General features: G+C 38.3%; 1 protein-coding gene and 1 long non-coding RNA gene across 6 annotated transcripts in view; both read left to right on the top strand.

Moving 5' to 3' along the window:
* Positions 1-16,009, top strand: part of LOC5566742 (Down syndrome cell adhesion molecule) — a 146,303-nt gene that overhangs the window by 94,768 nt on the left and 35,526 nt on the right. For all 5 annotated transcript variants that reach the window (XM_021851197.1, XM_021851195.1, XM_021851198.1 and 2 more), the window contains exons 3-6: positions 116-261; positions 321-531; positions 707-964; positions 14,367-14,464. In XM_021851197.1, the coding sequence (XP_021706889.1) occupies positions 116-261; positions 321-531; positions 707-964; positions 14,367-14,464 (713 nt within the window). The remainder of the gene's footprint in view (positions 1-115; positions 262-320; positions 532-706; positions 965-14,366; positions 14,465-16,009) is intronic.
* Positions 15,000-15,999, top strand: LOC110678380. The gene is made up of 2 exons (XR_002501550.1): positions 15,000-15,634; positions 15,856-15,999. It is a non-coding gene; the product is annotated as an uncharacterized LOC110678380 (long non-coding RNA).

Consider the following 16,009-nt stretch of genomic DNA (forward strand, 5'->3'; position numbering starts at 1 on the left):
AAAAACGCAAACTGATGAATTGCAGTTTTCCGTAGAGAGCTTCTTGCATAAATCTTCATTTCCATTCCATTTTGTACTTTACATTGACTGAGACTGTCTTCTCCGTTTCCAACAGATACCCTTAGCCCCGACCTCCAAATGTACTGGGAGAACAACATGGTGCATCCGTACTTCGACAATACCACCAAACGAGACGTGACTGCCATTGCCGGGCAGACCTGTCAATTGCACTGTCGAGTCAAAAGTCTGGGAGACCGAGCGGTAAGTGGATCTCTATTTTTTGACGCGCTTGAATTGGCTAATAACATTATTCCCGTCAGGTATCCTGGATTCGGAAACGAGATCTACATATCCTAACCGTTGGAATACTGACGTACACCAACGACCAGCGCTTCCAGTCGCTCCATACCGAAGGCAGTGACGAGTGGACGTTACGGATAACGTCTCCCCAGGCACGGGACTCTGGCGTCTACGAGTGCCAAGTATCGACTGAGCCGAAAATTAGTCAAGCCTTTCGGTTAAACGTAGTCGGTGAGTAATTCATTCCATGCTCCATTTGCTAGAGTTAATTGGAGGGAATAGAGTCGGCTTCAGCACGAACGATGTGCTGCAAATTCCCCATGTTCTAGAATTGATAATCCAGATAAAGTTTAATACTAATTAAAGACCACTTTGGGTTCTTCTGTCGTTCTTCTTTGCTCCACAGTGTCGAAAGCCAAGATCCTAGGAAATGCGGAATTGTTCGTAAAGAGTGGTAGCGACATTAATTTAACGTGCGTCGCCCTGCAGTCACCGCAGCCGCCTTCTTTTATCTACTGGTACAAGGGCGGCCGGGTGATCAATTATTCGCAAAGGGGTGGCATCAGTGTGCTGACCGAGCAGCAAACTCGAACGAGCCGGTTGGTCATTGCACGTGCATCCCCGTCGGACTCGGGAAACTACACTTGCTCGCCAAGTAATTCCGGTAAGTACATTAGATTGTTCTTATATAAATTTATATTTTGTTCTAAATTGACTGTTTTGTCTCAAATTCGAACATGACTATATGCCGAACACTCGGATTTTCTATGAAGATATTGTTGAAATATTTCTTTAGCGCGAGACCAATTAACTAGCTCAGATTAATTTATTTGCGAAATTAGTCATTTGGAAGCTTCTTATTCATGCTGTTTGAAATTCGTATCAAGGTGTTCAATATATGAGATAGAATGAGCACAATGTTCGACATTTAAAGCAAGACGATATTTCATGATCCATACATTGAATAGTGTACCGTAATCCGGAGGCAAATTGATCACTGGGGCGAATTTGATCAGGTCGGCACCAAAAAACATTTCCTCCCAAGGACGCCGAAGATTTCATTGGCACCACAGACATCCCATGTTTTTCAAATAAAAGATGTCTAATGATGATTTTAAAATATTTAATTTTTATTATGGTCAGTTTTGCATAGAAATATTCACACTTTTTGAAGGTGTAAGCAATACAGTTGGAAATGTCGGTGCTAAACAATCCACTGGTGCCTACATGTCAACTTCGAGTGGTTAAAATGTTGTGTAAGCTCAAATATGAAATACTGAACTCATTTTTGATATCATGCAGCAAAGCAACCCAACAAACACGGAATCGTATATTGTAAGAAATATGAGTACAAATGTGGAGGCGATATACGTACATTTTGCATGAATTCTCATGGCGCATGGACGTATATCGCCTCCATTTTTGTACTCTTATATGCTATCGTATACAAGCTTGTGTTTCCTGGGAAGTATATTTTTGCTCATAAAACCGTTTATTTTCAAATAGGTAATGTGCTTTTTTCAAGGGAAATTGCCTGCATTTAGGAATATTAAGCAGATCTTCAAATTTTAATTTTGCAATAAGATGATCAAATACTCGAATTGTAAGAATTTCGACATCATTTTTAGATTCAGGAGACCCAAATATAGCAGATAGGGAAATTTTTATTCTCAACCCTGCTTTGTTGTATGGTGATCAATTTCGCCCCAATGTATCATTTTTATTTTTTGATATTAAAACTATTTTTATTATATTTTAAAAAGATGTTTTCATGAAAAGTTGGTAACATAAACTGATGTTCTGATTTTCTCAAAATTTATTTGACAATATGTATTTGAATTCTGAAGTATAACACAACAAAAAGTTGGCAAATATTCATCAATTTGCCCCCGGATTTCGTTACCGTAATCCGGGGTAACATTAAGTTAATAAACGGAAGAAGGCGTGACCTCCTAAGAGGTTTTTTCCCAAGACGGTGTCCAAGAAGGATTACCACCGCTAGCTTTCGCCAACGGGTCCAACGAAAAATCGAAGGCACAGGTCCAAACAAGGATCGTAAAGGGATCAATAGAAGAAAAAATAGTACTGAAAAGTACTGTTTTAGTAGCACTAAAAAGTACCGTTTTGAATTTTAGCACTGAAAAGTACTGTTTTATTGCTTTAGGTAGCTTTTATGAAAACTTCCAAGAGCAGAGAGAAATCGTGTACGCACAGCACAGAGGTGCGATGCGCACTGACATATATCAATGAGAATGACTAGTTCTTTGTTTTAAGGGATGTACCTGAGGAGAATGAACTCAACTATGTTTAAGCAATGGACCTACGCAAAACTCACGCATGAGATTTTAATCACGCTCACATCGTCAAAAATGATTCAATCATAAAAGCCATAGAAAATCTGTCAAACCCTAATGTTATTGTTTACATTAGAAAGGTTTGTTATATTTCTAGCAGAATAATATGTGCAAAAACAAAGAATATGTGCTTTGCGTTTAAAAACTGTGTAAATACAAGCCAATGAGTCAAACGGATGAGTCAACTCATGCATGATTTTTCAGCTGTTAAGTTACGTAAAAAATCTCATAAATGAGAAATGAGAATTTGAGATTTTTGCAACGTTGTTTCCATGCAAGTTCCCCAGCTTTTATGACGATTTGTTTTGCTTATTTTGTACATTAATGCGATATGCCGCTTATTCTCGTAGTGCACGATTTAGTAGGTCTCATATTATTAATAAACAACGGCGCCGGCCAAATCCTTACAGTCAGTTGGAATGGGGAAGGAATGTTAGTATGCAATGATTGTTGCTTCTAGAGACCGACAATTACCACAGGAACGGTGTTTATTAATGTTGGAGGAAACAGATTTGGTAGGTAGTTAGCTTTGGTCGGTGGTGCGATCCATGGATAAGGAGGAAAAATACATCCATTACCTAAAACTTACCTATGTCGTGGTGAAAAGACATTGTTAGAGGTACGTAGACATTCAAAATTTCAATCAATTTATGATACGAGAAAAAAATACTGAAGATTCAACGCTTTTAAATTTCTTTTTTAACTGACACTGAAGAAGACTGCATGTTGAGGCCACCAGCAAGCCGCCGGGGTGTTTTCATACACCACTCAGGCGGACGATCATGCCTCATGCCAGCAGCCTCACAAACACACCACAACACTACATACTCACCACATTTTCACCTGGATCCATCTAGAAATACCTAAAAGTAGAAAAAGAACATTAATGCTATTGAAATCATACTTACCTTTATGCCTTCAGAACACACTAGAACTACCTATTGTTTTTGTTTGCTTTGATTGTTTTGACAGTATGCTAGAATGTTCGAAGATTCAGGCTAGGTTACACTTTTCTTACGCAAACACGCTAATAATAAGCAAGGCAACAATAGAGTGTTGAACCATTGGAAAATTCCACACGCTTATTGTAAACGAGCAGTATAAATAACACCCAGTTGGCAAAGGTCAAGTCAGTCTGAAATAAACCGTGAATTCAAACGTATCCACTTTCTATAAATTATTTCTTCCCTAGTTCGTTACCGCTCGAACAGTAATTTGGCGCTGTAGACAGGATAGTAAAAGTGTTACGTGTAAAGAAGTGATGGATAGTGTCGCGAGGAAACGTACTGCGTTAATGGGCCGACTTGCTGGTATACGGTCCAGAGTGAGTGCTATGAACTCTACCACTACACGCATCGACGACTTAGATGCCGAAATGGAATGCCTGAGTGATTGGTGGCTAGACTATCGAAAACTTCACGACGGAATTCTGGACCTCTGCAAGGACGACGACCTATTAGACGACATTATCAAGAGTGGCATCGAGGCAGACCAGGAGCACAACTCGGTGAAGGCAATGATAATTCAATTTCAAAGGGTGATTCGAAACCGAGATAATCCGGTCGGTAATACTACTTCAGTTCTGGCATTGGACCACAACGCTTCACCTGTGGGACTACCTGAACCAAATCTCCCAAAGGGAATGCTTCCGACCTTTTCTGGAGACTACGGAGAGTGGACATCGTTCTTCGACCTTTTTATCAGCTCGGTTCACAATAATCCCAGGCTCACCGACGCTCAAAGGTTGCTTTATTTAAAAACGTATACATCTGGATCTGCCGCAGCACTTCTTCGGCACATCAAAGTGGAAGATAGAGCCTACCAGGGTGCTTTAGGGTGATTATAAAACGAAGCCAAACTTTGAATTTTCAAATGCACAAGACGAGAGTATCTCACAACAGTTCGCGTTGAAAACCAATCAACTTGCTTGCTTGCTGGTGGTGACCAATGGGATAGATTTTTAATGCGGAGGGCTGTTTGGTTCTCAAGTCTTGTGCTCTTGAAAATTTGAGGTGTGGCTTCGTTCTATAATCACCTTAGATGCTCTGAAAAAGCGGTTTGATAGAAAGGATCACATCGTAAGCCATCAAATTCAGCGCTATCTGGATATACCTACCATCAACGCAGCTTCGGCATCGTCGCTTCGTCGAGTATACAGCATAGCCGATGACGTAATAAGAGCATTGAAAGCATCACAGCGAGAGGAAAGAGATAGTTGGCTCATTCAAATTCTTTTGGTGAAGCTGGATCCAGAGACTCGTCAGCTATGGGCAGATAGATCATCCTTGAACGAAGTCGACCCACAAGTTCGTTCCATCGATAGCTTTCTGGAGTTTCTTGACCAACGAGCGTTCACGATAGAAGCTACTCAACGTCCGTCGTATCATCGAAACAATGAATCATCATCCAAATCGTCTCAACGACACTGCTCAAGCTTCGTATCTACCAACAACGCAGTGATTCCCAACTGCACACTCTGTGAGGATCAACAACATAATTTGTATTTCTGCCAACGATTTAAAACACTTCCATCATCGGAACGGCTACGTCTGACCAGTGAGCTCGGCGTCTGCAGCAACTGTCTTCGGCATGGCCACGATGAGAATCGTTGTTCGGCAAGCAAGTGCAGAAAGTGTGACCAACCGCATCACACCTTGCTTCATGATGCATTTCTTCGAAAACCATCACCTCAAGTTACAACCATGCTCGCCTACAATGAATGCTCGTCGGTATTACTCGCCACGGCCGTTGTAAACGTCCTCGACTCGCAGAATCAAACTCACTCTGTGCGTGCAGTCTTGGACTCTGCCTCTCAAGCCTGTTTCATCACGACCTCTTTGAAGTCACGTCTACTATTGCAATGCGAAACGGTCAACATGTCACTTCAAGGGATTTCCCGAAAGGCCACCCCAGTTTCGGAAGTTGTCACCGTCGACCTGCGTTCACGAACCTCAAGCTACAACAAACAACTGAAATGTGCTGTACTCGAACAAATTTCCAAACCTCTGCCTCGCCACTTCATCAACATCGAAAAGTGGAATTTATCGCCCAATACACCACTGGCGGATGAGAAATTCAACATACCCAGTGGCATCGATCTTCTAATTGGAGCAAACATCTTTTTCGAACTACTACAGCAGGACAAAGTCTACCTAGGACCAGCAAAACCAACACTGCAAAATAGCAAGCTAGGATGGATCGTAGCAGGAAATTACACCACCGAAAGTTCATCTGTAGACATCTGTGCAACCGTAAATAGTTTTTCCAAGGTGGGCGGTGTCATCGAATCAACCACTAGAGCACCTGAGGAAGACCAGAAGGTGGGCGGCGATCGTGTAATAAAATCATCATTAGTATCATCACACAACTTTTCCGGCACCGAGAGCAGCTACTGCGAAGCTCATTTGATGACGTCGATGGAAACCATTTCATCCTGCAGCCAACAATCACAAGCTGTATATGAAGCCAAAAATTGACTACGCAATTGGTGGGCGGCATGTTGAGGCCACCAGCAAGCCGCCGGGGTGTTTTCATACACCACTCAGGCGGACGATCATGCCTCATGCCGGCAGCCTCACAAACACACCACAACACTACATACTCACCACATTTTCACCTGGATCCATCTAGAAATACCTAAAAGTAGAAAAAGAACATTAATGCTATTGAAATCATACTTACCTTTATGCCTTCAGAACACACTAGAACTACCTATTGTTTTTGTTTTGCTTTGATTGTTTTGACAGTATGCTAGAATGTTCGAAGATTCAGGCTAGGTTACACTTTTCTTACGCAAACACGCTAATAATAAGCAAGGCAACAATAGAGTATTGAACCATTGGAAAATTCCACACGCTTATTGTAAACGAGCAGTATAAATAACACCCAGTTGGCAAAGGTCAAGTCAGTCTGAAATAAACCGTGAATTCAAACGTATCCACTTTCTGAAAATTATTTCTTCCCTAGTTCGTTACCGCTCGAACACTGCAAGTGGTAGTCGAAATATGTGTATCTGTCAAAAATAGGCATTTAGGGCGGAATTAAAAGGTACAAGGTACTCTAATCTACTTTTAAGTTTCTCTATTGAGATTCTGCTCAGAGGATTCGGATACATTAAGAAGAGTTATTAAAGATTTTGTAGATTCAATTTAGAAAATCTCTAAAGCTTTAGTATGTTTTTCTTTCTGGTGTTAAGTGCCAAAGGGTTGAAGAACTTCTTTCAAACGACATTTTTGGCACATTTTTTGAACATTGATTGGAGACCTTCACTTTCAGCATGAAATACAAATTACTTAAAATTAACATTTAACCCGTATAGACCTGAGAGAAAGAGAAAAAAAAACAAAATCCGTATCGCTCAGCAAATGCTTAACGTTTTTAAATTAAAAAAGAAATTTAACTGTCACTGTACTCGCACACATACAGTATTGGACAAAACTTTTGCAACTTTTTCGATTTGCCATACAAAATGACCAACTTTGATAACCTATATCTCAGTTATTTATGGGCCGATTTCAATATTTTTGAGTGATTTTTCCAATCACAAGTTGAAAAGCAGTAACGGTTTGACTAAAGTAAATTTTTTGATGATTTTTCATAATTGACATCAGTGGCGCGGGAAGTGGGTAGGACAGGTTGGACATGCACTACGCACACAAACACCTGGGTAGGACAGTCAAAGGATTGTCCTACCCACGATTCAATTCAAAAAAAAAACAAATCAGCAGACAGCTTGAAAAAAAAAATTAAACAATTTATCATTTGTTCAATATACACACGAACTAGATCACTGAAGCAATGAATTGATCTGATACCAGTCGCATCGTGTGTTGTGTATAACAGTGTGATGGTGTTAGCGATTTCTGAACGTTCGATCACTTTTGATATAATATTTCAAAGCATTGCTGATTCTCTTGCCGACATTCAAATCAATTCCTATAGAACTCCAACAGTTCAGTCTCTAGAAGTTCTTGGCTGTATTAGAATTGCTGTCGAAATTTCGGGAAGTAGTTCTTAGTTATTTGCTGAAAAATGATTTGATCAAATTCCAGCAAATCAATTTTTAATCTCTCTGTATCTATTTTAATCAAAACGGTATCTAGGATCTCTTTTGCCTTATTCTGCTTCCATTGAATTCTGATGCAGAGTTGTACAGGCTCCTAAGAAACCTTCAGAGACTATAACGTGTTCAACAAGCTCTTCAAGAATTTCGTCTTAGATTCCCTAAGAAAAAGCTTCAGTGTATCTAAAGAAATATTTAAAATACTTTCAGAGATTCCTTTAGGAGACATTCAAAATCTCCTACAGGAATCTCTTTAGATATTCTTTTAGAGATTCCTCCACCAATTCTCCCAGAAATTTTTCCAGAGATTTTTTAAAGAATGCTTAGAAGAATTTATCTAGAATTTGCTCCAAAAATCAAATTATCAAAAAGGAATCTCTGGAGCAATTGCTTAAGGCATTTTTAGAGAAATCCCTTGCTAAAATCTATTATAAATCCTAAATGACAATTTCAAAGGAAATTCCTACAAATTTCTGTAGAAATTATTGATTGGATTTTAGAAGGCGTTTTGTCCGGAGATCTTGGAGAGTGTCCCAGGAAAATCGATGGATGAATCACTGGATAAAACCTTGGAGGAAAAATATGTTTGAAGGAATTCAGATGCTTACAAATTTTTTTTTTGAAGAATTTCCATTTTTGTGGTTCTTATTGGGAAAATCCAAATTGTGCACAGAATTTTTACTTAAAAAATTACTTACTAGAATTCGTAGAGAAATTGCTTGGGAAATAGTTACTAAATGTTTTTTTAGAAATATACGGAGTGCTATCTCAACATTTGGGCAAGTACCTGATTGAATTTCTGATGAAATTCCTAGAAAATATTACGAAAAAACACATGCAGTAATACTTGTAATAACGAAGAATTCTTACGTGAATTGTAGTTTAACAAAGAGTTCTTAGTTACAAATATGTTTGAAGGAATTCAGATGCTTAAATTTTTTTTTTGAAGAATTTCCATTTTTGTGGTTCGTATTGGGAAAATCCAAATTGTGCACAGAATTTTTACTTAAAAAATTACTTACTAGAATTCGTAGAGAAATTTCTTGGGAAATAGTTACTAAATGTTTTTTTAGAAATATACGGAGTGCTATTTCAGCATTTGGGCAAGTACCTGATTGAATTTCTGATGAAATTCCTAGAAAATATTACGAAAAAACACATGCAGTAATACTTGTAATAACGAAGAATTCTCACGTGAATTGTAGTTTAACAAAGAGTTCTTAGTTACAAACACATTGTTTTAAAAAAAATCTACTTTGAAGTTTTTTCAGCATTTTTTTTATTCTATATAAATTGTTTGGAAGTTGAAAACATGTTATTTCTTCTGTTGAACGGAAAAAAAACACCTGAAGATATCGTTAGAACGCTTGTAAACTGTAAAATTTCCTCAACTCAACTCAACTCAAAACACAACATATCACTTACATCCCTTAAATACAAGTTACTATATTTAAGGGACTTAAAGCATTTAAACCCCTCAAATATATTGATTTTTAATTTCCAGTTCAGGGTTAAAAATTTCCTCAGCTTCACTGTGCACAAAATATTTTACAAAGTTTGTCCTACCCATGGTTTCGAACGTGGCCGCGCCTCTGATTGACATAACTAAACATATTGAAGGAAAAGCTTCATGGTATCTTGAGCTAAGTTTAAGATTTTAACGAGATGAATAAGTTTGTTGAAGACAGTTTTTGTGTAGGGCTATCAGATTTTGAGATAAAAAGTTATGAATTTTTCGTCAAAAATTACACTTTAGTCAAGCCATTATTACTTATAAACTCGTGATTAGAAAAAATATTCAAAAATATATGTTAAAATTCAAGTTATACCTGATGTTCTGTGAATGGTTCATTCTAATCTGTCCATAAATAACTGAGATCTAGCTTACCAAAGTTGGTCATTTTGTATGGAAAATCGAAAAACTTGCAAATGTTTTGTCCAATACTGTATCTTATTTCTAATAGTGGCTGAAAAAAGTCGGTAATATTCCTATGGCCAGAATTATTCCGGTGGGTCACTGGGTCAGGTTGGGTGAATTGAATGCTTTGTTTTTCTATCCCTGGAGGCAGGCAGATTTCAAGTCACAGATAGTTTCCGAAATCGGTTTTAATGTGGTCACTATATTATAGAACTTTAAGGAAAACGCATCGGTGTGAACCTTTTAAGAAATTATTGAATTGAATAACCATGATCCATGCAATTGATTCATTATACAAATGATGAATTTCAGGTCTCCGGGACGCACAGTACGTCGAATGTATGGAAATGCGGGACAAAAATCAAAACTGAAAGATCAAGCCATTTGAGCACTTTGGTATGAAAGGGAAAGCTGTTTCTGGTCAAAAGAACTACAATTTGCATAAATGACATATAATATACGAATAATCGCAGAACTGTCCCAAGAAAAACCTTGCGATTTGTATTTTTTTGCTCATAATTATGTAAGAAGCTATATGCAAACATGTGTCTTCTCAATCGTAGCTGTAGAAGTGACTTATACGCCTTTATTGCAAAAAAAATCGCATTTTTTTTAAATTGTCAGTTTTGAATGTAAAATTTGAATAAAATCTTGGAAACTATAATTAAAATATAGCATAAACTTGCTCTGGTGTAATGTTTGATTGAGCCGTGCCCACATAACGTTGCAAGATGTTAGGATTTTTTTATCACAAATAACACATTTTCATACTTATACTGGTGAAGTAGTATATCTAAAAATAGTCAAAAATCTCGATGAGTTGCAGGGAATTGCAAAGAGGACACTCTAAAAAACATATCCGTGCGTTATTTAGGGTGGAACTTTTTTTGAATCGATAATCAAAGTTACATGTTGGTATTTCATAAGTTTGATTTTATAGCCAACTCATCGTGACGTTTTCTCATATACTCAGTTAAAATTGGTGTTCTTATCACATCAAATATACTTTACCAACGTTCAGCCATGTTCTCTTTTTCATTTTGATTGAATAGATTAGTTTCAACACTCTCCGTACTAGTTTTCTTTCGACGCATGTTGTAGTAGTTTTGGTGCGTTGTAAAACTTATAAATACTTATTTCAATAGCGTATGTTATCTATTAGCACTTGTGGATACTTATTATCGCCGGATAAAATAACTTGAATTTTTTATTTATATCTATGGAGCAATGCACTGTGGGACGCCTCAAATTTACTATAAAGTGGCCAATTACTATTTAACATTTGTGCCAAGTCAGTTCTTCGGGGCATTAAGTCCGAGTAATCACATTCGGTACATTCTTAGCAGTCCAAAACTCTTAATGTATAATGTTGAATAAACAATCTTTATGATTTATGCAAATTTAAACTATTGTCATCGCAACTAAATAAAGTTAACTTGGCATAGCTGTTTTCACCCGACCTGACTCAGTGAACCACCGGAATAACTCCGACCATGGGAATATTCCAGAGTTCCTCTGTCCACCTTTTAAACTTGATATGTTTACGAGTATACTAGCAAAAAGTTATTTGAATCCGTTAAGTATTCGTTGAGCGATGAGGGTTTTAATATGTTTGCTTTCACTCAGGCCTATACTGGTTAAACTGCATCAGCACAGTCGAACACATAAATACCGTGCACAATTAAACACATTGTTTTAGTAAAGTCTAGTTCGTCAACTAGGTTAATGAATGTTGATCAATTGTGTTATACCACCCACTACACACTAATACAGGTAACGGCATCAGCTAGTTAGCAAGTGCTCTCATGTACTCACACAAACAGGAGTGAAAACTGATCCACCTGCACTCTCTCGACTATTTTCCACTCCAAAATAAATATAGAAACTATGAACATTATATCCGGCAGCTCGTACATGCTTGACCATGTTTAAAATAAATTACGGTTCATTTTGAAATTTTATGCACACATTAGGGGCAATTTACACTAGCACCGGGGGAATACTAGCGCCTGACTGGAACTTTCTCCGCATGTGACACCGAGTTGAGAACTCACCTCACATACAGCACACTTCATACGTAAATATACGTAAAGTACTCAGACTGTCATTGTTGCTGCTGGTCGTCGTCTGAAAAGACCAGTGCATGTAGGGTTACCATATTTGCCATGACCGGAAAGAGTACAGTTTTGATGTTGCATAAAAGAGTACACCCAGCTCAAACAAGTACAGCGAAACTTCCATGAATCGAATTTTGTTTTAGTATGGTTCCTTGAGTCGATATAGAGTCATGGAACAATAGATATCGACTCAAGGAACCATACTAAAAACAAAATTTCATGGTTACCATTATGATCCCATCAAAAAGCTTTCAATATCATTTTCGTTCCATGACTCGATATTTCCTTGAATCGATAGTCTCTTCAAATATCGACTCATGGAGATTTGACTGTAAATACAGTCAACTCTCTCTTACTCCATATTCCGTATCACGGTATTAGAGATCCATAGTAAAAGTTAATTTTCATGACTACCTCGATGGTCCCTTGAATCGAAGGAAATTCTCTTTTTCGACATTCGCACTAAGTGACCAGCCTACTGCAGTCTGCCGTATTTCACACGGCATTCTTGTTTGTGGCGGATCCAACTTTCAACCGAACCCTATTCGTTCGAATCTACGGCCCAGTAGACGTTGTTTCGTGCTTCCTTACCTGCGGAAGTACTGTTTAAGTGGTAGCAAAACGGATGGTAACCCTAGGTCCATAGCTGGCAAAAAGACCTATTACCCGTCTCTATCCGGTGAGCACGTTGGAAAGACGGACCCGATGAAGCTCAAGGCTAGCTTGGGTCACATGTAGCCTTAGCTCACGTACTCCGGAGGGAAGCATTTCGAATGGTTCACCAAATGGACGCCGATTTATCGCCTCTTTAGTCGCCCGAGAAGTCCGCAGTCTCAGCAGCAGCGAATGCATCACAATCTTCTAACGTTGTGCAGAAACGGCAGCCTTTTCCAGGGGCCAATAACAAATTAAAAATGATTAATAGGAAACTGTACCAGCATTATCACAACATTTTCCATAGATATTTGATATTACAGTGAAACCTTCATGATTCGATGTGCCATGACTCGATATCGACCCATGGAACCATATTAGAAACAAAATTTCATGGCTACTATGATGGTCCCTTTAAACAGCTTTCCGAAGAATTGATGTTCCATGACTCGATATTTCCATGAGTCGATAATCCCTTCAATATCGACTCATGGAAGTTTCACTGTATTCCATAAATAAATTCAATGATACCAGTAAAACAAAAACAATTATCTGACTAAAAGTGGAATTTTGAACCTGTTAATAATTTTAAAATACACAATAACTATAAAAGGAATAGATTTGCATTTTGAAGTTATTTTACGGAAAAAAAATCAATTCAGTTCTATGGCCCATTTTCAATTTCTTGTAGTCGCAAAAACCTTTTACCTAGCCGCATCCTTCCCAAACAAGCTGCACTGAGACTGACCGACGACCGGCAAAAGGCGCATCCTAACACATGTACTTTCTGGGAAACCAAACCGTTTTAAGTAATCTGAGAGTACGTTCCGTACGTGCCGATTTAGGTGTGGCGAAGGGGATTTTTGAATTTTCTCCCAAAGCTGCTGTGTCCTTTGCTAGTAAATAACGAAATTATGTTTCTCGAGGGTAACTACTGGACCAATGTGCCGGGAAACGGATCGAAAATAGATGTTTGGCACCTGCAAACCCGTCCGAGGAATGTACCAATTGCATCTTATACAATGCTGGGAGTACAAGATGCATGTGAGCGAAATGATAATAATATATTATCAAAAATATTACCAAATGCCAATTTTCTTCTCTAAGTTACTTTCTTTTCAATACTAAGTGGATATTCAAAACTTAAAAAAACTAGAGTGAACGTTTCGAAAAATGAATCAGTAGTGTTTGAATAGTAGTAGAGTGATCGTATGTATTTGTGCTTAAGCATTCATTTTAAATTATATCTTTCTCGTTTACTAAAACAAATCCTTCCCCATATCCAAACTTCAAGTGATTTCTTGTGGAAGTGCAGAGGACTTTTCGGCTTCCATAGAGCAAGTGACACGTCAATATTTCCCTTCCATCTCAAAATTCACCTGCATTCGGACGCAGTTATTGTTTGTTTCAATTATGAGATCATTAGTACTTACATATTGAGGATGCTACTGATACCGAGTAGCGTCTGCTGGTTCCCTGTGTAGGTGCAGCTGCTCTTGCAATAACGTAGTAGCAACTGCGGGCGGTCAATCATGCTCACTCCGAAAAAATCATGTGATTTTACGTCTTTTGGATGCACATAAAATAAGCGAGCCGAATAACGTGAATTTATGTCACATTTCAAATACCATAGCGTCTGATTCGGGAAATGCCGATTATAGTGCCATCGTTTTCGTGTCCATTAACGTGTTAAATTATTTTTTTGTTCAATACATCTTCAAGTGCACATTTTTGTATCGTTTTATGATTTACATCATGTGTCATTCAGTCATACTATGAATTACGTCCACAGTAATTTCCATTATTTTTAAGAGTGCATATACTGCTCAGTGAAATATCTACTAAGCTCTTTAGAATTCAAAACGTAAAAGTCCAGTAAGATTTTAAAGCGATAAAAGCAAATGTATTGATTTCCATCCCCATTTCAACCAACCACAATTTTCTCACCTCTATCTTTTCAGATTCTGCCAGCGTTGTGGTGCACGTCATCAAAGGAGAGCACCCAGCTGCTATGCAGCATGGTGTAAATCACGCAGAAAGGGTGCATAAATCAGATCAGGTGAGTATTTTCTATTCAATTCGCTTATCCTAGCATGAATCACTGAACCGACCGACAATGAACAGATCGATTTAGTAGAAAATGATATTGTAAAGCTACATTTTCATCATCCAAATGAATGGAAAGATAACTGAAGCAAACCGGATTCAAGAAGCTATTAAGTGTTCTATGTAGGAAGCCGTATCCTATCCTTTGGCCCTCAAAAGAGGTTTAAAAAGTTATTCGGTCATGTTTGGCAAAAATATGCATCGTTTTGAGAAAAGTATCTCATCTATTTATCTTTATTAAAGTGGCTTTGGAGTCCTTGGCAAGTTCACCAATAGATTGCAGTAGGGTAGTTCAAAATATCGTTTTGACTCCAAAACCTTTATTCGATTCAAAGGCAGGTTTTGAGAGTCCTCCCAAAATGTGAGGTCATTTGGATGGAAACTGAGACTACACAAGCCCATCGAATTTAATATGCGAATTACTATGGGAAAACCTAGTGTTCGCGCCCGCCGCGGGTTAGATTGTTCGGCCACTTAGTAAAAAACTCGCGATTACAAACGAAAACAACTTTATTACGCGAACACTAAATTGAAAATTTTATTCCCGTTTAACAAAACGAAAGAGGAGATGTTTCCTCCGCGGCGGTTTATTACTATACTGATTAACACTAGCTTACTTCTCTAACATACCTATCTATGTACATAGCAGCTGCTCAGATTGGCACGATCATATCAGCTGCATGTATCCAAAAAGAGCAGACGGGCCAGCGAGAGAAACCTTCGCACTTTCTACCTGACTAGGGGTGATCATTTAAATATTGCTGTCGAACTAAACTACCTTTCTTGCTCTAACAATTGCCGGCCGCCTTGAAATCTTGATTTCAATTTACCTATCTTGCTCTGGCACGTGTGTTTATGAATTTCTGTTTTGCTACGGTTATTCTACTCTTATATACTAAACATTTAAGACAATCACATTGTATTAGCTGTGGAGTTCATCACAGTTCTCAGGCTGCTGCTATATGCTAGTCCTACTGACCCACATTCGTGCTGTTTACATACAACGGGCATCGATATTCTGACCTACATTTGAAGGAGATCAGTTCTTGTTGCTCGTAGTAGGATGTGGATGACTGATTTGCTTAACGTTGTAATTCAACCTCTACTCCATCGGCTGCTGCAGGTAAGTGAGTTGTAGAAATTCCATTATGCCAACTGCCTTGATGTTTCTGTACCACGGTTTTGAAGCAAAGTCGCTGAAAAATATAAAGGGTGCTTTTTTACCTTTTTAATCCAAAAATAAAGCGACTTGCCTGGAACGGAGGCCCCCGTGGCCTCCGCAAGTGCCGGTTGGCAATGATGATGTGCAGATTGAATTCGGAATAAACCACTGCTTAATTTTAGGTGCTGCTTGACCGCCGGACTGGTACTGCTAATCATTCTTGGACATTCTTCAAATCTTGGACGGATTGATGAGACGACTTATTATCACTCAATTGAAACAATTATTTGATAATGGTTCGAATATATGGTTGCTGGAAGAGATGAGAGGATGCTT

Source organism: Aedes aegypti, chromosome 3, assembly GCF_002204515.2.
Source record: "Aedes aegypti strain LVP_AGWG chromosome 3, AaegL5.0 Primary Assembly, whole genome shotgun sequence".
Classification (NCBI taxonomy): Eukaryota; Metazoa; Arthropoda; class Insecta; order Diptera; family Culicidae; genus Aedes; species Aedes aegypti.